This window comes from Gossypium raimondii, chromosome 1, assembly GCF_025698545.1.
Source record: "Gossypium raimondii isolate GPD5lz chromosome 1, ASM2569854v1, whole genome shotgun sequence".
Lineage (NCBI taxonomy): Eukaryota > Viridiplantae > Streptophyta > Magnoliopsida > Malvales > Malvaceae > Gossypium > Gossypium raimondii.
Genome location: NC_068565.1, coordinates 47534233 through 47554137, shown reverse-complemented (window position 1 = coordinate 47554137; position 19905 = coordinate 47534233). Strand labels below are relative to the sequence as shown.

Below are 19905 nucleotides of genomic sequence, written 5' to 3'. Positions count from 1 at the left end.
GAAACTCTGATAACGAGAAGTCTAGAAAAATATACGGGAACTCTAGTCAACACATCACATAACCCAATACTCTTCTCATAATCCCCTTCGAACCCCCGTATCACCAAATTGGTTCCCATCCGAACCCCCAACCCCTCTCAACTCCAAAATCATTTCATTATCATATATCATATTTCCTCTAAGTTCACTAAGGCATTTATTCACATATCATTTTCATATAACATACTTGATATATCACATATATATCACTTTGTATCATATTACTTATTCACTTTGAATGACATAAATACATTCAATACATTTTTATTTCACATTTACTTATCAATTTATGACAAATAAATCATTTTCAATCCTTAGTTTCATGAAATTCACTAATCACTAAATTATCACTTTATTATTTCTTACATTACTAACATACATTTATTTACATATATTCACTACTAAATTTAATATTCATAACCATATATATATATCTATATTCGTATTAAAATTGTAAATACTCAAACATTCAAAATAAAATAAACAAGCTTTATTTCAGTTAAGTACTTACCTACTCTCTTCACTTGAATTTAACCTTTTCTTTTTAATTCAAAGCTTTCCTTTACTTGATCATCTTTCTTTCATCTTTTCCTCTTTCTCTCCATGCATGCATATACAAAACATAACCATTATCTTGTAACCAACATAATCTTTTCATGATTTCATATCAAAATAACATGAAACCCTTAAGAAATATCATCAAATCGTACCTTTATCCTTTACTTTCTCTTCACTTTCACAAGTTTTTCCTTCACTTCCTTCTTTAACTAAGTAATTTTCATGGTAGAAAATATTTCCATAGCATTCTAGGATATGAAATTTGGCTATAAATTTAAAGAAAAACTCTAAAAAAATGCATGAAAATTTTTCCTTGCTATTCTTTCTTTCTTTCTTTCTCTTTTATTTTTGATGTCCCAAGCTGCTGCCTTTCAGCCTTCCACATGTGTAGAAAATGCCACGCTTTTCTTTTTATTTCAATTTAGTCCATATTTCACCTCATTTCAACCTTAATTTCCACAAATTCTCTCTGTCCTTTACATCTCAACACTTAGATATTCTAATCTCATGATTATGTTTCCAAATATCAAATAAAATAGAAAAAAATGAATTTAGGTCCCTCCTCCATAAATGGAAAAATTGCACTTTAGTCCTTGTACTTTCCTACTTTATTCAATTTTCCAACTTCACGTATCGACAAATATCAATATCACATTCATAAAAAAAATTGTTCAATTTCACCTCCTTCCCAAATGGGTCATTTACACATTTAGTCCTTTGACTTTAAAAAATTTGCAATTAGTCATACTAAATTTTATTATTCATAATTTCTCTCTAAATACTTAATTGACAATTAAAATACTTATCATTTCTCAAAGACTAAAATTTTGGAATATTACAATCACATCCAACCCAAACCAAACACTAACAGCCCAATCACATAGTAAAAGTACATGTGCCTTTGGGCTAACACAAATTGACCAACTTGTATCAATTTTGGCTTGCTTTTGAACTAAAATCAAGTTCATAAGAAATTCTAAATTAGTTTCCATGCGGGTCTTCGCACCAAATTTTAAGACATCTAATTAAAATTTATAAATTTAATGAAATTTTTTAAATAAAATTGAGGGCCGAATTAAAAATCTCAAGTGAGTAATAAAATACTTAAAAATTTTGAGGTACCAAAGCTCCTTAGCATCATAAGAGGAAGATGGATTTCTATACAAATGATATATATTATCCACAAATTAGTTGAGACTTTATATAATATATATTAGAAAAAAAAGCATGAATTTATCAAACCCAAAAATAGGTTTCTAACAAATTCATAGATTTGAAAAATTATAATCAACGTTACATTTCTAATTAGTTTACTCTGTTTTAAAATTAAAATCTAAATTCTAAAAGATTAGTTCTTAAATACTGCCTAATAGTACGAGTTAAGCCACATTAAATTTAATCAAAACTTTTATAATAATATAGACGGATAATCGAGTTTGATATCAGTAGAGAAATGATGGAAAGAAGTCAAACCTATTTATACATTAATTATCTCATTGCTTAGAAGATGGGTTTGATTACGCCTAAAGAAAAGGGTCATCCATAATGGATTCGTGTCTCAGTTTCTTGAAATTCTATATTTTGTAATTTTAAAAATATTAGATTTATTAAAGATAAATTTAATAAAATGGGAGGAAGACCGTAGGTATTAAAAGAGGATTTTTTCTAAATATATTCAAAGCTTTTCTTTTATAAAATGATATAAAAATTAATCACGAAATTTATATTGAATCTAAATTATTTACGAAAATAGAATGTATTCTACGGTAATATTGGTTGTCACCAATTTGTGACGTAACACCACCTTAAATTTTTCCTCATCATATTTTTTATCTTCAATTTTGATTTCTAGTAACTCGTCTCTACTCTCCTGTTTTATTTGAAACCATAAACGATCGAAATTTTTTTTGTAGCCAGAGGGTATTTATAGGGGGTAGCACCCATTAAAAGTTAGTCACTACTCTCTTTTCTTCACAATGACTATTTTTTTTACATTTCAGATCGGTGTCACCTAGCAAGTTAGCAATGCCACCTTACCTCGCTTTTTTTTTTCCTTTTTTTGCCACTTTTTTGTTTTTTTAAAAAAATCATATTGATGACGCCACTGTTTCGGCGGCACCACTTTAAAAAATAATTTTTTTGGTATCGTATTCTTTTATGTTGTACAAATAAGAAAATACATGTCGGTACCACAAATGTAACAGGCGACACCACTCAAAAAAAAATTCAAATGATAGGATTGACTGATAATGGAGAAGAACTCAGAGTGATGTCACCTGACAAATTAACGGTACCCAATGTTATTGTAGAAAACATCACACTTTCATAAATAACCTAAATCTAATAATCTTTTATGGAAAAAAAAAAGTAAAACAAAATTTAGAAAAAGGAACGAAAGTAAGATCAGATCTAGTGGCAAAAAAATTTAAAATTTAATGTTGTCATTAAATCAAGAAAAAATGTTTCAAAAATATACTCAAATAAAAATAAAAGAGATAAAATATTTAAAAACAAAAGCTTGAGGTCACCGACAAGCTGCTTACCAAAGAATAATAATAATTGCCGACAGTAGAGTATTATTAATAGAAAATACAATAATTAATTATTATAAGGTGAAAATTCTAATTTCATATTTCGTCCACAAATCATTAAATCTATTTTTTAAAAGCTTAACCCATAATTTGGTACTTAAACTGTGCAATTATTCCCCATTTTAGTACCTAAACATTTTTTTATTGCAAGTGGTACTTAAATTATTATTTTGTTACCCATTTTACATAAAAATGTTATATCCATTAAAAATTCCAACCAGTAATAATCCGCCACATCATATAAACTTATAAACTTAAAAATATTTTTGTGTTCTTTCATTTTCTTTATTTTTTACATTATTTCTCTCTTTGTTTCATTTTCCCTCCCGATGCTAGCGATTAATTCTATTTTTAAACTTCATCGCTTGCTTGTTTGACCTGATGAAATAAAAAAAAAAAAGTTATTTCATCAATTAGAACCAGTGCTTTTAGAGCCGGAGCGGAATGCTTGGTTGGATCAATTGAGGTATCGTTCTGGAGATAGGGGTTGAACTAGTTGACCTGCAAATTGATACAAGCTGATTGAACTAAGCTAAAAAATATAATTTAACTAGTTTTCTCTATTTTTAAAATATTTTTTTATTTTTATAAATGGGTGGCTTTACTGGTTCAACCATCGGTCTTATTCTAAAGAAAGGGAAAAAAATAAAAACAATATATTTAAAAGAGAAAATACTACCTTTTGTCTTTTTTGCCACATGTCAATCTTTAATTAGTTTTTTTTTAATATAGACTTACGGTTTAATTAACGATTGAACTACAAAAGTACCAAGTTAGGAAAAAAAAGTTTAGGTACCTCTTGTAACAAAAAAAAATGGTTAGGTACTAAAATGGGAAAAATACATAGTTTAGGTATCAAGTTATTGGTTAAGTTTCTTTTTAGATAGACTTAACAATTTAACGACACTTCGTATGAGGTACCGACTTGGAAAAAAATAGTTTCGATATAACTTGTGACAAAAAAATTTTAGGTACCAAAATAAAAAAATAATTTAAATACCAATTTATAAGTTAAGTTTTAGATAGACTTAACGATTTAACTCACACCCTATGTTTGCAGGCTTAAGATGTTACCATGTATTTTTAAAAACTAAATAATAGTAATGGAAATATGTCAACATCCTAAATTTATTTGTGAAAGTTTTTATTCCGTCAATAAGTATAAAATAAATATTCCTAATTACTCTTAGATATGTCAAATTTTATTTACTTTCCTCGAGTTATTACAATGTGATTCTCATGATAAAATGTAGGAAAGCTAATTTCCCATATAGATCGAAAGGTTAAAAAATATTAAGACAATTAACCTTGTTTTATATTAGTTTAATTATTAGTTTGTTAATAAACTAAAGTCCTTTCTGATTTTTTTTATACTTCAACAGATTCTTCAAAAGTAATTTTTTTTCTCTTGATTTTATTTTTTATATGCATATTTAATTATACATACTATGTTTATTTTCTATTATTTTCTTTTTTCCAATATATTAATTGAAATTTTCAATTTTATTATATTATAAATTTGATGAGAACTTTTTACATGATTTATCTTTAAATTACAGTTTGTTGTATGTAATTGAGAATTCTACTAGAATAATTTTTAAGAATGGGCAAATGATTGATAGCCCATTTAGAAATAAAATATATAAAACAAGTGATCAATCAAATTTCAAAGCAATTATATTCAAGTAAATTATATATTTTTTCAATATCTAAAGTAAATTATGTTACAAAATTCTCAATTAAATTTTAATATTAAATATTTGTTAAAATAAAATTTATTATAAAATTAGATACATGAATATTTTATTTTATAAAGATAAATTAGTAAATTATCATTATATTTCTAAAAAATATTTAGTAAACTAAACATAATAATACAACTATCAATAACTATAAATCCCCATAACCCATGCCAACTTATGCATTTTAGTACACTCGAATAGAGGTGTGCATAATTCGGGTAAAACCGAAAAAATTCGGTTAACCGACCGAATTCGGTTAATCGGTCGGTTAACCGAATTTTTTCGGTCGGGGGTCGGTTAATTTTTTTATGATTTTTCGGTTAACGGTTAATTCGGTTCGAAACCGTCGGTTAACCAAAATTTTCGTTAACGAAAAAATTAATAAATAAAATTATCCAACCCAACCCAAACTCAATTACCCAACCCAATAAAACTAAAACTAAAGTTTACCCAATTACCCAATCCAATAAAACTAAAACTAAAAGACAACCCAATTTACTAAAGTCTAAAACCCAATTTACTTTAATAATTTATAAATTTTTAAATTTTAAAATAAAAATAAAAAATTCGGTAATTCGGTATTTTTCGTAATTTGGTTAATTCGTTAATTCGGTAATTCGAGTAATTCGAGTAATTTTTAACCAAAAATAAAAAATACATAATTTTCGGTTAATTCGGTTAACCGACCTTATTAACCGAAAAAATTTCGGTTCGGTTAAATTTTTTTAAAAAAAAATCAGTTCGGTTAACGGTTCAAATTTTTGGAAGGTCGGTTAATTCGGTTATAGTAATTTCGGGTCGGTTAACCGGTCGATTAACCGAATGAACACCCCTACACTCGAACCCATCATCCTGCATTGCATACTAATCGAGCTAAGACTAAACTCACATTCCCATTGTTATTTTTTATTTTATATATTATAGATAAAAGCAAACTAATTACAATCATCATAAAATTTGAGGCTTAGAAAAATCTTTCCATCTCAAAATCATTCTCTCTATTTTCTATTATACTATAAAGCAATGAAGACTTACAATCATGAATCATAGAGCTTCATTTATTGGAATAATTACAATCCTCAAAGAAAATTTGAAGCTTAGAAAAATCTTTCCATCTTTACTTGCTCTTTTCTTTGTTCCTACAATTTCAAAACTTCAAACCAAAAAAAAATCTAAGTTTGTATGATCTATATATTTTACCTAGCTCTCCTTTGATGTTGCCTCATCTTGCTTTCTTTTACAAGGAGCTCCGCGTAGAGAAGCTCATTCCACGAATCCGGTACACCCGGAAGGCACCAATGGCTGCAGTCCTGGTATTTTAGAGGTTCTTTCCTTTCATCCTCCGACAATTTTTGCTTCGGGTGTTTCCGGTAGATTGATGGGTGACCGTCCTTTCGGAAATCGGTTAGTCGAGTAATGTTTAGGTAGGTGACATGCGTTTTCATCCCCTTTAGCACCAATTCTAACACCAACATCTTTGACGGATATGGCGTTAGATATTTCTCATTCTTGATCGGATTGGTTTCGTTATCACATGCTCCTCCTGAATTCCACTGCCCTCCACTGGAAAAAGATTAAGCAACCATAAAAGATTTAGAAAATGCCAGCATACTTCTCAATGTAGGTGCCAAGACTTTAAAACCGGACTGCGTACATCGAAAACAATGGCAAAAATCATTCCTTTTTATACCTGAAATGAGAAGCAGAATAGCCGCGGAAGAACACCATAGTCTTCATCGGATTTACATTGGCATCAATCCATCTAGACCATGTTGTCAATGCTTTCCGAAAAGCCTCAAGAACATTCAATTCCTCGTAAACATGACTACCTTCTTGGTAATAATCTTTCCTATAGTTTTCCAGTGTTTAATACAGGAAACATCATTAAAATCATCGATTACAATTTGCGAAAAGTTGCAATGAAATATAATCAACCAACCCTTTGGAAGTTTTCTCATGAGTCCACCAATGCCCCGTGTTGAAAACAAGGATATCCGCTGATTTATATTGATCAGCCGATTTTCCGACAAGGTCAAGCCGCAACGTCTCCTTCTTCCCTCCATTTTTGTCTGGCATTTCCCATTCTCGGACCAAGAATGGGGATACGAAGAACTCTAAAGTGAAGTTATAATCCTATTTTCATCACCATAGGAAACAAATTAAGTTTCATAGAATGTCAAGTATAATGTTCAACAATCAATACCATCAATAGGAAATATCAAGAACCTACTTTGAATATGAATGAATAAGAAACTTCCCCTCGAAAATAGCTTCTTCCATGAGCTTCATAAACATTTTTTGGTTTTTTAGCAGCATTTTTCAATATGCAAACGAGTGATTCCCACATATTCCTATTCAGTGAGTCACCGACAAAAACAAGACGCTTCCCCCTCAATAACTCCAACATGTGACCCCCATTCAATCTTCCAAAAGAAAGAGATCAATAATTAATCTTAGCTTAATGAGAAAGTAAACAAATTTCATTTGCATGTAATTCCTAAAATGCAGAATCAATAGCACATACATTCCCTATTAAGGCTAATTCAAAGACCAAAATATATATACCTTGGCAAAGTGCAGCCTTTAGGCTTCCACTTCAATTTCTGGTAACTTTTATCAGGCCTTCCATTGATGATACAACTAAATTGTTCATCGATGAAGGAACAAGACCCTGGTTTGTAAAGTGGATATGAATTATCCTTCACCCATCCTCCATCAAACAAATCACAGTTCATTAAAGATTCCATCAAACTCTCAATCCCCTGTTTAGCTGACAGCTCTGAACCACTCCCATTGTCTTTCTTTTTCTTTGTCGGTGAAGCAGTGATGTTAGACACCACTCCTTTTTCAGCTACACTTTTCCCTCCCTTCCCTGAACTTACTTTGTCGGAAGAATCAGATTTGGCCGGAGAATTTCCAACGACGGGCGTAGTCTGATTAACCTTCAAAACCTCAGAATTCCCTTTCTTCTCAACTTGGTTGCTTGTGCTAGGTGGGTTTTCATTAACACTTGGAGATGAAGCTTGGGTCAGATTTGCATGCAAAACCGAACTCTGGGTGTTGTTTGTACTTGTGTTAGAAGGGGCAAAAGTTGTGTTTTCGTTGATGTTTGTGTCAGAAAGTAGCTCTTGTCCTGTGTTGCCTAATTCAGTAGAACCATTGTTAGATCTGGTATGATTATTAGAACCAGAAGAAGAAGAAGAAGAAGAAGAAGGGGAAGTGAAGTTAGTGCTTTGTTGAGGGGAAGAAGAGGTGTTGGAAAAGAAGTAATCAAAAAGAGAAGAGAATTGAGATCTTGTAGCAGAATTAGTGGAGGATGCTGAAAAGATGTTGGTAACCCAGGGAGAAGAAGTGTTTGAAGAAGGGCAAAATGCTAAAAGAAGAGTGAAACCGACAAAGGCAAACATGAACAAAGCCACAGTTCTTCTAGTTTTGATGACTGAGAACAAGTTCTTAATGTCTGTACCGACGGTTGTTCCGCCATTGACAGGCACGTACTTGGCTATATCAGCCATGGAATGGACTGCAAATTGAAGAGAAAATTGGTGTTTGGGGGGAGAGAAAATCTGGGTGAGGTTTAAAAGTGAAAGTGACTGTACATAAAGAGAGAGTCGTGAATGTCGAGAGAGTACTGTAAGGACACAAAGACTTGTTTTGAGAAATAGAAGCCCTGTGAAAGTGTGAGACAAAGAAAAAGATCAAAAATAAGTAAGGGTTAAAAGGGCAAACAAAAGGGACCAGTTTCTATGGAATTAACAATTCTGCCATTACCAAGGTTTTATCCTTCAATTTTTTTTAAAAAAAATCAGATAAATATAATTGAATTAATGAAAATTAATTTAATATCTTTTAGGGTCAGTATTATGAATTGGTTAAATTCTATCCTTACTCCTTATATTTTACAAACATTATGGATTTAGTCTATGTACTTTAATTTGGTTGTTTTTCATCCTTGTACTTTTTGAATTATAATATTTTGGTACTCAATTGTTAAATTCATTAAGGGTGGGTTTGGATGGGTTGTGCATTTGCCTGCGGTTAGTGTAAAAATAGCGGTGGCGGTGAGATTAAACACTGTAACGATATTGTAGCGTGAGACAAAAAGTAAGCTAAACGCACCGCACCGCAACCAATCGCCCATCCAAACCCACCCTAAGTCGAATTCAACAGAAATGCTGACTAAAAAATTAAATTTTTTAAACCTTAATTTGGTTGTTTTTAATACTTGTACTTTTTTACCCTCAATCTTTTAAAAAAATTTTAAATTCATCCATCAACCTTTCGAAAAAAGTTAAATTGTTGTTTTTTAACGAAAATACTGACTAAAATCTTAAAATTTTTAAACATGACATCTCGAATAACAGTCCACATATACTTCATGCTAATTTTTAAAATTTTATGACCTTTTGAATATTATATATTTTTATTTTATATGTTTAAAAATTATTCGTTGGCATGAAATATAAGATAAATAGTGAAAGTACAAGTGAACTACCATGCAAGTTGGCACACTAACATCATTTAAAAAAACTAATATTTTAGTCAATATTTTCATTAAAACTAGTGATTTGACTATTTTGTAAAAGGTTCAATACCAAATTTAGCTAAAAAGGAATAAGGACCAAATTGATAAAAAAATATAAATATTGAAGACTAAATTTGACATTATACAAAAAATATACAAATTAAATTATTTAACATTAAAGAAATGAAATTACATTTTCAACTATGTTGTAGACCTGTATAGATACCTTTGTAATCGCCCAAATTTGCCCGGCCCACATACAGTTCAAAAATTAAAAAATCGAATAAATAATAATAAATGTCCACAGTCCAAAATCAACCCAATACAGTGGCCCAAATGCTTAAATGCTAACCCACTAAGGCCAATTAAAATCTAAACCCAATTTGCCTAGACCCTAGCCCAACCACGAAGCGGCCCAACGCAAAATCAGAAGTTGAAACCCTAGCAGCTTCCAGCGCCGTTCTCCCCAGCCACGCACACCTCCATATGAGCACGCCTCTCCCCACGTACGTGCCACGTCCGCGCCTCCGTACCCGTACCTGCAGCAAACGACAACAAACGCAACAGAAAAGGAACAACAATAGGCCAACAGAGAGGAGAAGAGATTTCCTTTTATGTTTTTTATTTCAGCTATAAAGAAAGCCATTAAAAAATTAATAAAGGGGGGGGGGGTTCTAAAACGTTGTAAGGGAACCTTTGAAAAAAAGCAAAAAAAAGAGTTTCAAAATGTGATCTGAAATTTTCTTTTTTCGATTTCTTCTTTCTTTTCTGTTTTTCTTCAAGATTAATCTGTTATATTTCTTATTTGCAAAAGAGGAAATAAAGAGAAAAGAAAGGGACTTACCTAGTGGTCGGTGGACTCCTCGTCGGCTCAAATCGCCGTCTGTGGCGGAGCTATGGCGGAGGAGTAGCGGACTGGCGACGGTAAGGGGATGGGTTTCAAAACCCTAGCAGAGGAGCAGCAATTTCTCTTTTTCTGAAAAAGTATTAGCTGCAAATGTTTTTTTAAAGAAATTTTAGTTTATATAATGACATAATACGACGCCGTTTTGGGCTAGGGTTCCTAGCTTCCAAACGACGCCGTTTAGCGACATACCCAATAACCCGATCCAACCGCAGCTAGATCCGCGCATTTTGGTATGGAGAGGGATAATTACGCGCTAAGTCCTTCTTATTTTGCGCTGTGTTTCAATTCGATCCTTTTAATTTCTTTAATTTTGAGCAGCATACTTTGTTGTTGATTTCATCTGGGTCCATGTTACTGCGCAGCGTTTTGGGAAGCGGGATATTTCCCACTCGGCCTCCCATATTATTCGCGCATTGCACAGTGGCCCTTATTTTGCTTATTTATACTATTTCCTGATTAATTTCGTTTTAGTTGCAATTTAGTCCTCTTTTTGTGTTATTTGCTTCTTTTTTATTAGTTTAATATTTTCATTATTATTATTGTTATTATTATTATTATTACTCATATTATTATTGATACTATTATATTTAGTTATATTTTCCTTTATCTATTTATATATATATATATATATTGCTATATACTATTATTTATACGAAGTTTTTTCATTCCATATGCATAACTTATTTAAATTAATAAATATATTATTTTATGTATTTGATTTTCTTTTTCATATAATATTTATTTTAAAATTTATTTAGATACTATTATTTTATGTAGTGTTTATTTTAACTATATTTTTATTTATTTCAAATTTTCACGTACATACATATTGTTTATTTTAAATCTATAATTTCCTTCTTTCATATTTCTTAAATAATTTTAAGAGCTTGTACAATTTCATGTGTGTTAATTTGTTTAGTATTTTGATTGACTTTAGATTCATTAGTCTTTGAATGTTAGCATAATATATGGTATGAGATTATTGCTCTTATGCGTATTGTATTGCTTATTTGTATTTATTAATTATTCGTAGTTCATTAGAATACATTTCGGTTCACAAATTATCGTTTCGTATTGTATATTGTTAATCCATTGCGCTTTATTCGTTCAAAAGTTGCGTTTAATATCATCCAAGTATCGAGAGCATTTTTATTCAAAAAGTTTTCAAAAATAACGCAATATTCGAAATTTGGAATCCTCGAGAGAATTGAGCCCTAACGTATTGGGTTCCAATTTTCCTCGTTGAATCTAAATAATCGAAAATTTTCTTTAATCAAAACACATAAATAAAAACTCATTCTTGGGAATTCGATACGTCGTGTCCTAATGTATTGGATGTGACATGTCATTTTCTCGAAATGAAGATTTAAAATAATAATAATAATAAGGAAAATATTCAATGCTAGGAATTTTGAGGAATCGTGCCCTAACGTATTGGGTTTCAATTTTTCATCTGACTTAAGGTAATTGAATATCCCTTTTTAACTTCACCGCAAGAGTTTTGAAAATCAAAAGACAAGCTTATTCTCGAGGACTAAAAATGTTGTGTCCTAATGTATTGGGCATGACATTTTATTACTCTGAGACGAGAAGGTCTTTTAACATTCGCCTCGATTTATCCAAGCATCTTTTATAAAATCAACATTAATAAAAAGGAAAGGATCGTATTTTAAAATCTTTTCAAATTCTCGACACTAAGACGTTAAACAATCAATTCGGTACCAATTTTGGGCGTTATGAAGGTGCTAACCCTTCCTCGTGTGTAACCGACTCCCGAACATATTTTCTCAAAATTCGTAGACCTAAAATCGTTTTCAAGGTGATCTGATCACACCTCTTTAAAAGATCGGTGGTGACTCCAATTTTCGTTTTTAAGTCGACTACTAAACTTTTTTGTTTTTCAAAAAAATGTGGTTTCGACAACCTTATCCTAAATATTATATTAAGAGCCAATTGAGTTTTAGCTTAGTTGGTAGTGTTGTTGTTGCATTAACTAAGATGATATAGATTTGAGGGGACTTAGATGCTGATTTTCTTCCGGTTTGTGGGTTTTTTATAGATAGATCACGAGTAGTAATAAGAATTGTGTAAAAATGTATGTTATGATAGGGTAAATATGTAAAATTATAAACATTTGCTATTTCGTTTATAAATTAAAATTTATAAAGCTTAAAATACTACTAGAAACCTGTCACATGCTTATACGTGTGAAAATTACAAATTTAGAACACAAATGTTTGCTTAAAATCACATACAATAAATAATGAAATATATGGTTCAAATTAATTAATAATAACACATGAAATACGACGTTATTAGAATAAAAATTAGATTAAATTGTTTATCATAGTGTTGTCATCAATCTTGAGTCGATGCCGAGTTAACTTGTGACACCAATTCAATCAAATAAATTATTAATATATACAATTGATGAAAGTAATAAAATGTACATAATAAAATTAAAATGTATAAAAGTAAAAATCTTTAGTTAAATGGTAAATTAATGGTTTTATTAATGCAGTTGGTGTAGGTTTAAATTCTGTTATATGCATATTTTTATTGGTTTTTTACATGAAAAAAGTAAAATGCCCTCGAAAAATATTATTTATTTTAATTATGGAAGTGCGTTCTCGTAACTTCCTAACCAAGTTAGTGACTGAGGGTGACACTAACTCAATCAACAACTTAAATAATAATATAGATATAGGATTCTTACCCAAGTTTTGTGGTACACTAATCCAAAAGTTTGTTTTATTTTTTTTAAAAATAATAAAATAATAAAAAAATATTTATTGAGGAAAACTAGTGTTTCTAAACTTTAAATTTAGGATTTAATCTACCTCACTAAAATAAAAACACAATATTTAATTTTTCTTTCTTTTTTTAAACATGCAATACAAGTTTTAGGCTGCAAAAGATTAGGATTATCAAGATTAAGCGAATTGCGTACTCGATATTTATTTTTCTTCCTTAAAAAAATTGCAGACAAGAGTAAATTTAGGGGTTGCAGGGGCTCTGACCTCCCTATATTTTGTAAAATTTTTTGAAGCCCCTTTAAGTTTTTCAAATTTTTTCTTTTTAAAATTTGATTTCTTTTATAGAATTTATAATTTGTATGATAGGTTTAGTAATTTTTTAGTTTAATTTTGTAAACTAATACAAAGTAGTATCTAAATATTAATTTGGTAAAAATTTGATTTAATAATTAAAATTAGCATAAATGGTATCTAAATACTATTATTGTCTAATACAAATTGAGCATTTAATTTATTTTATTTTCCTAAATTTTAGTAATTAAGATTATTCTAAATTTAAAATACTTAAAAATAAATGTCGGACTCATATGAGTTATGCCTCCTTTGAACATATATATTTTATAAAAGTATCCCGATTTACTTTATCAATAATTTTAGCTTCATCCCTGATTACAAATTATTTCATTCGAGTACCGAAAGAATTTCAAGCATAACTAGAAAAAAGTGAAGTAAAATTTAAAATTTTGAATCTAGCCATTCACTACTTTTTTATATTTGGTCGTTCAATGCTCTTCTATAAATCAAACAGCATGGGAAAATGGCAGAAGTTGTAAATTGATCTTGAAATTGAAGAAATTTTCCAAGTGTTGCCTGTTCTTTTCCAACTAGGACCCATTAATCACTGTTTCTGTATTAAAATTGAGCGTGAATGTACGTGTCAATTATGTACGACGGGTTGATCAGAAAGGGTATGGGGGAAAAGGAGAAGGAACTTCCGAAGCTCACCGTGACCTGGCGGTGGCGGTGGCTGTGACGCATCTTCATTGGAGGAGGGCCCATGTTGCTGACAAAAAGGATGGAGGGTCCAATAATATTATATTTTAAGTAGTGGATGGATGGATGGGAGTCATAAGTCATCACTGCCCAAAACCAGGTGTAACAAACACACAAACACTTGCGTTGTCTTCGGCTTCTATGTTTCACCTTTTCCATTCCACTCTATTACAACACAACAATTTTAAAATTTATCATGTGGAATCAACCTCGAATTTCGTCCGAAATAGAACTAACGTCATGCTGAGAAAAAGTCTATGTTTCGACGAAACGATATACGATATTTCGATACAATTAATAACGTCTTAGTGAGTTGATAGTAACATCAAGACATGGTGACATGTTTCTCACTAAATCAAGTTTTTTCTCTTAATTAAACTTTAATAACTCTAAGATATTCTAATCAGATCTCACGAATTTTAACTTATAAATAGGGCTTTTAGAATTCAATTCAATAACAAAATTAAGAGAGGCTTTGTAAGAATTTTAGGAGAACTTTATATTTTAGGTTCTGGTTTATTTGTTTCTCCATCTTGTACTCCTCTTTCGGTTTTTTATTGTTTTAGTGAAAATTTCTTTACTCATGATTTTTTATTCTCTCCAAAAGAATTTTTTCACGTAAATATGTATGTCCAATTTTTTTTCATTTTTCATCCATTTTCATTGTTTAATTTGAGTTTACCGCAACACTATTCCTACACTCGTTCATGAGACCCACATCAAACTCTATGTTTTCAATGAAAGCCATCCTTTTAGTGCCAAGTAGGGGTTCGTACGAGAAATTCTTTTGCTTAAGCTTTCACTCTACCTTCCCAGTACAATAATTATGTGAACCACCCTCTCTCTTGAAGACAAGTTTTATATTAAGAATTGATGTTGTTTGTGGGAAGAAAGCAAAAACCTATATCTTTATCCAACAAAAACTACCACTTTTAAAACCAAGAAAGCTCAGGATGTACCCGGCAACAATACCATGCAACCACTTCTGATATATCCATAAATGAATTGAAATTTATTAAAATAAAGTCACAAAAGCTATCAATATTCGAGTCTAAAAGATTAGTCGATCATTTTTGGATAGGATTCAAGTATTTTTGGATGAGATGTCTTCTAACCGATGAAATATATGCCTCTTAGCTTCGAAACACACTTTAAAACACTTTATTTCAACTTCAGGAACTTAAGAAATGATCGTTTTAGTGAGGATTACTCAAGTAAAATTTTTTGAACGTGATTAAAACGAGAATAACAAGTTTTAAACCTTATTTAGCTTTGAAATCATATTGAGTTCAATTCGAGACTTAAATTTGATTATATATAGGCCCAATAATATATTTATGAAGTCTTATATTTTACGAATCTAGCTTAAAAAGCAAGACTATAACTAGGCCAATTGCTCGAAGACAAAGGAATAATTGTTTCATTGTTTTCCAAGTATTTTAAGTCTGATATTAAATTTTCTATAGCCACCATATAATGTATTTTTCTTAATTTTTTATTAATAAAATACTCCATGAGAGACTTCTTAAAATGCGCCAGTTTCTTGTTTCTGTTTTGATACAATGTTTGGTTCAATTCTTCAAGGTTGTGGAGGAGATTTATCATTAGTTCATGTAAGTGGGGGTTGATTGAAGGTCAAAACAGTTCTTTGTTGGTGCAAGTTCACCAAAGGAGGCTAGATAATCTATTCAACTATTCATCATCAACACCATTCATCTTCTTTCTTCTTTCCATCAATCCATCAATAGTTTTTTTTTCTTTAGTACTTTAATTATTTGTTTTTCATTGATATATTATCTAACTTTTTACGGAAATTTTTATACTAAGAAAAAATCATAAATTTTGAATTAATTGTTCGGGTCTAGACCTCTACATCAACTCTTTCCTATCAGTTGCGAGATATCATTTCCTATCATCATCGCATCCAAAATGATTGGGAAATGTTGACCTATATCACCCACACTCTTCCCAACTTATGTGCCAAAACCACGAATATGTTTCCCTACAAGTTCCACCCACCCGCTAAAATCAATTGTCTAAAACCTAATCTTGGGAGGTTCTTTTATGCCTTCTGCTCAACAACATTGGGAATTACAAGCTTAGAATGTGTTTCGAAATTAATTCCGACGACCTTAGACTGGTGATCCATGTGTGGAACAACGGACCTAGATGAAAGGGTACTACGGAAATCATATCAGAAAATTTCAAAACCCGAATCTGACTTTTGGAGAAAGTCATCTTTAACCAAATTATATTCACTGCACAAAAAAAGAAAAGCTCATTAAATCCAAAGCAACTTACTATCAGACAGTTTATTTTAAAAAATAAGCTGATGGGATAAACAAATTGTCACCAGAAATTAGTACACCAACACGGATGTGCTTGAAATATTAATCAATTTGATGTAATAACAATGAAGAGATAGGAGGCTTCGGGACAAGCATGAACATTGGGGGCGTGGCAGGGGTAAATGCTGGCATGCCCCTAATATATTCTCGGATATTTTTGTTTGATTTGTTTCCTCGCAACTGCACATGTGGTGTTTTCAAGTTAAGTAATGTCATTTTCACTGTCATCGGAACAATAGTTTGTTGGTAACTTAGTCCCAATAAGTTAGATTCATCCACGGTATGACTTATGTCTTATTTTGTTCTCTTTTAAGCGATGAAAACCTAATGTAAATATACTTTGCTCTTTCTTGGTATGACTTAACTAAGTTCATACCATGTTTTTGATTGTAATTTCAAATCAGCTTTCCATTGTTGCAAGGGTTTTTCGAATTCTTTTTTTACTGCATGTCTTTTATTGTAATTTTTAAATTTGTTTTAATTTCCTTTTTTTTTATGTACTAAAATCCGGTTATAGTGATTTGGGTATGTTTTGTGAAGGATTTTCCAACACTTGGCACTTCTCCACTGTCTCACCATAAACTCGCAACCTACAGGATTGTCGGCAGTTAATGCCCACTCTCCCCTCCAAAATCGATAAGCAATTCTTATTGGTCTTCCATAGGCCACCATCAAGCCTGCTTTAGACAAGCAAGTTAAGAGAGGTATTGTTTATACCCAAATTCAGTAACCAATAGGCTTATGCCCAAACATAAAATGCTCAATCAAGTGAGCAACCTGGCTTACTATTGAGAACCCACAACATAATGGCACCAAGCCTTATAAGAGATCTCGGCACAAGCCCAGAGCAACTGTGGGCAAATACCACAAAACCAAGTATGACCTATCTCTTGGAGCATCAACTCATTATCTCACAACATTGTCCTCAATGGCGATTTAACATCATACCACCATACATTTTCTCTCCAATTTTTTTTTCTTCTAAAAAGTAAATTTTTAAATAATGAAATTAAAAGGGATTGTATAGATGTTGCAAAGAGGACCATTTTAGTATTATTTGTGGAAACGTCACGAATAACTGAAGTTGATACCAAATGTCAAAGGAGGACTGGGCGGGAGGAAATGCACGCGTATTAACAGAGATCGTGGATGATTCCCCTTTGAATCAAATCCACACCGTTCAGGCTCGATGAGTGCCCCTTCCTCCTCTGCCGCATCCTTTGGTCTACCAAAGCATCACAATTTTTATTAAACTACACAACACTCCTCCCTTTCTGCATTGTTTTGTTTTCTTCCTTACAACAATCCATCCAAGTATGAGGATCAGAAACAGTGGAAACCCCCCTCAACGCTCCCTTTCACCTCCACCACCCTCTCCGCCGACGCCGTCGTTTTCCACCTCGCCGTCACATGTCATGGTGAGTAGAACCAACGCCCGGCTTTCCTCCATTGACTCCCCCGTCGCTCAAGATGGAAGTGTTACGGATGATAGCTGGTCCGTGTCAACTAAGGAGAGGTAATATGATTTTATTTTCTTTTTTACTCATTTTTATCAAGTTTTTGGCTGAGATTGTTCTGGAATGTTGCGTTCTACAGTTTGGGGCACAGCATTTTTGGGCAGACATCAACTTCAAGCAACTCCGTTTCCTCATCTTTATCATTCAATGGTATGTTGTTGTTTTTTTTATGTAAACCCTGAAATTTTGATTTGACACCCACTCTATTTTGAAATAAGGGGTTTTCATTTGGGTGGCATGATTATGAATAGGGCGGTGGTGCGAGGAAGAAAGAGCAATACCATTGAAGAAAAGGAGAGTAGTAATGGTGAGCTACGAAACAAAAGAGCAAAGCAGAGAAAGGATGGAGAAAGATACGTTAGTGGAGGAACGGAATCAAAACCAGAGGTGCAATAGAAGGAATGGGAAAGGATGGAGGTGTGACAAAATGAAGATGAAAGATCATAGCTTGTGTAATCACCATTTGGAAATGCAAAGGATGAGAAGTAGTAGCACCAGCACCAGCACCAGCACCACAAATCAAGGTGAAGATGGAGATGGAGCAGGGAGGCCGGCGTTTGCTGTGAGGGAAAACAAGAGGGTTAAGGTGGTGAAGGCTCGGTCCATGAGTAGCTTGCTTAGAGACACTGTTCCATTGTTTTACTATTAATGAAGATAGTGAGTAACAGGAAAGGGTAGAAATTTGTGTATAAAGCCATAGAAATAGGTTTCCTGACGCATAGGTTTGACAAAAAGCAGAAATGAAGTGAAAGAGACATATTGGTTGATTTGGTATTCCATTGGCATTTTCTTCATAATTTCCATCTCTCTACCGCCTACCAATCCCTGTGATTTCCGTTACATTTCCCTTTTTATTCCTTCTTTTTACTTAGCCAATAAGAAAATGTATTATAATTATGAAATTATTAAAAATTCATTATATAACAAATCTAATTTTAATTTATTTTTTATGTTTTACCTGTATTTTTTTTTAAATCCAAATTTACCATTTCCACTAAAATCAAATTTAGTTTTCACTTTTTTCTTTTACCAAATTATCCAATAACTAAAAGGTGGAGGGGTTTTAAAAAAAGTCTTTTTACTAGTAATTATCTATGATTTTTAAAACTATTGAGATTACCAATTGAGTGTGGATTTGAATGGGTGGTGTATTTTCCTGCGATTAGTGTAAAATAGCAGTGGTGGTGAGATTAGATACGGTAGCAATATTGTAGCGTGAGACAAAAAGTAAGTTAAATGCACCGCACTGTACTGCCCATCTAAAGGGGTACTAAGTCAGCTCAATTCGCATAGACATTGTTGTCAATGCAAGAGGACATGAGTTCGAGTGCGCTGAAACGCATTATTCTTTTATTTATGGGTTGGAGAGAAACTATAGGTAGTTCTAGGTATTGTATTAAAAATAGCATATATATTCGGAACTTGTTCAAAAAAAATGTTGAGATTCTCATTTAGATAAAACTATTCACTTTAAATTTTGAATCGGGTAATATCAATTTTAAATCTTATTGTTTATCTATTTTATTGATTTGGCTTTAATTTCTTTTTATCATTTTTATCTTTATTTTCAAATTTTAGTGAAAGTATTTTTTAAGGAAAATTTGATTGAACTGTCATGATTTTAAAAATACTAATATGATAAGTTGCATGCCATTTCACATATATTTTATTTTTGACATGGATAGTTTTTTAAATGATTTTTATAATATTATTTTATGTATTTTTTGAATTTTATAAAGTACATGTGAACTATCACGAGGTTTTCACATTAATGCCATTAAAATGTTAACAGTTGAATGAACATTACCGTCCCAAAAAATTCAACTAAGTTTTAAAAATTGAGGTCAAAATGACAAATATGTAAATATT

The 19905-nt window shown here is 31.4% G+C and overlaps 2 protein-coding genes and 1 long non-coding RNA gene across 3 annotated transcripts; 1 reads left to right on the top strand and 2 right to left on the bottom strand.

Annotated features, from left to right (window-relative positions):
• Window positions 1–5961: 5961 nt before the first annotated feature.
• Window positions 5962–8597, bottom strand: LOC105786176 (protein trichome birefringence). Its single transcript, XM_012612511.2, has 5 exons — window positions 7496–8597; window positions 7161–7353; window positions 6870–7063; window positions 6621–6779; window positions 5962–6493 (listed from the first exon to the last, which is right to left on the bottom strand). Exons 1-5 carry the CDS (start codon window positions 8443–8445, stop codon window positions 6127–6129), a joined length of 1863 nt encoding a protein of 620 aa, XP_012467965.1. The 5' UTR covers window positions 8446–8597; the 3' UTR covers window positions 5962–6126.
• A 1010-nt stretch (window positions 8598–9607) lies between these two features.
• LOC105786175 (uncharacterized) lies at window positions 9608–10440 on the bottom strand. The gene is made up of 2 exons (XR_001131332.2): window positions 10300–10440; window positions 9608–9994 (listed from the first exon to the last, which is right to left on the bottom strand). It is a non-coding gene; the product is annotated as an uncharacterized LOC105786175 (long non-coding RNA).
• A 7208-nt stretch (window positions 10441–17648) lies between these two features.
• On the top strand, window positions 17649–18815 carry LOC105787339 (uncharacterized). The gene is made up of 3 exons (XM_012613700.2): window positions 17649–18035; window positions 18116–18186; window positions 18288–18815. The coding sequence occupies exons 1-3, from the start codon at window positions 17836–17838 to the stop codon at window positions 18683–18685; spliced, it is 669 nt and encodes a 222-aa protein (XP_012469154.1). The 5' UTR covers window positions 17649–17835; the 3' UTR covers window positions 18686–18815.
• The last annotated feature ends 1090 nt before the right edge of the window (window positions 18816–19905 follow it).

What these genes read in the sequence shown, in the direction of transcription:
- LOC105787339 (XM_012613700.2), top strand. Translation starts at nt 17,836, where the DNA reads ATGAGGATCAGAAACAGTGGAAACCCCCCTCAACGCTCCCTTTCACCT. An exon ending in TCCGTGTCAACTAAGGAGAG is followed by an intron (nt 18,036 to 18,115) that starts GTAATATGATTT and finishes TGCGTTCTACAG; the next exon opens with TTTGGGGCACAGCATTTTTG. An exon ending in CTCATCTTTATCATTCAATG is followed by an intron (nt 18,187 to 18,287) that starts GTATGTTGTTGT and finishes GATTATGAATAG; the next exon opens with GGCGGTGGTGCGAGGAAGAA.
- LOC105786176 (XM_012612511.2), bottom strand. Translation starts at nt 8,445, where the DNA reads ATGGCTGATATAGCCAAGTACGTGCCTGTCAATGGCGGAACAACCGTC. An exon ending in AAAGGCTGCACTTTGCCAAG is followed by an intron (nt 7,354 to 7,495) that starts GTATATATATTT and finishes TTCTTTTGGAAG; the next exon opens with ATTGAATGGGGGTCACATGT. An exon ending in CATGAGAAAACTTCCAAAGG is followed by an intron (nt 6,780 to 6,869) that starts GTTGGTTGATTA and finishes GGAAAACTATAG; the next exon opens with GAAAGATTATTACCAAGAAG.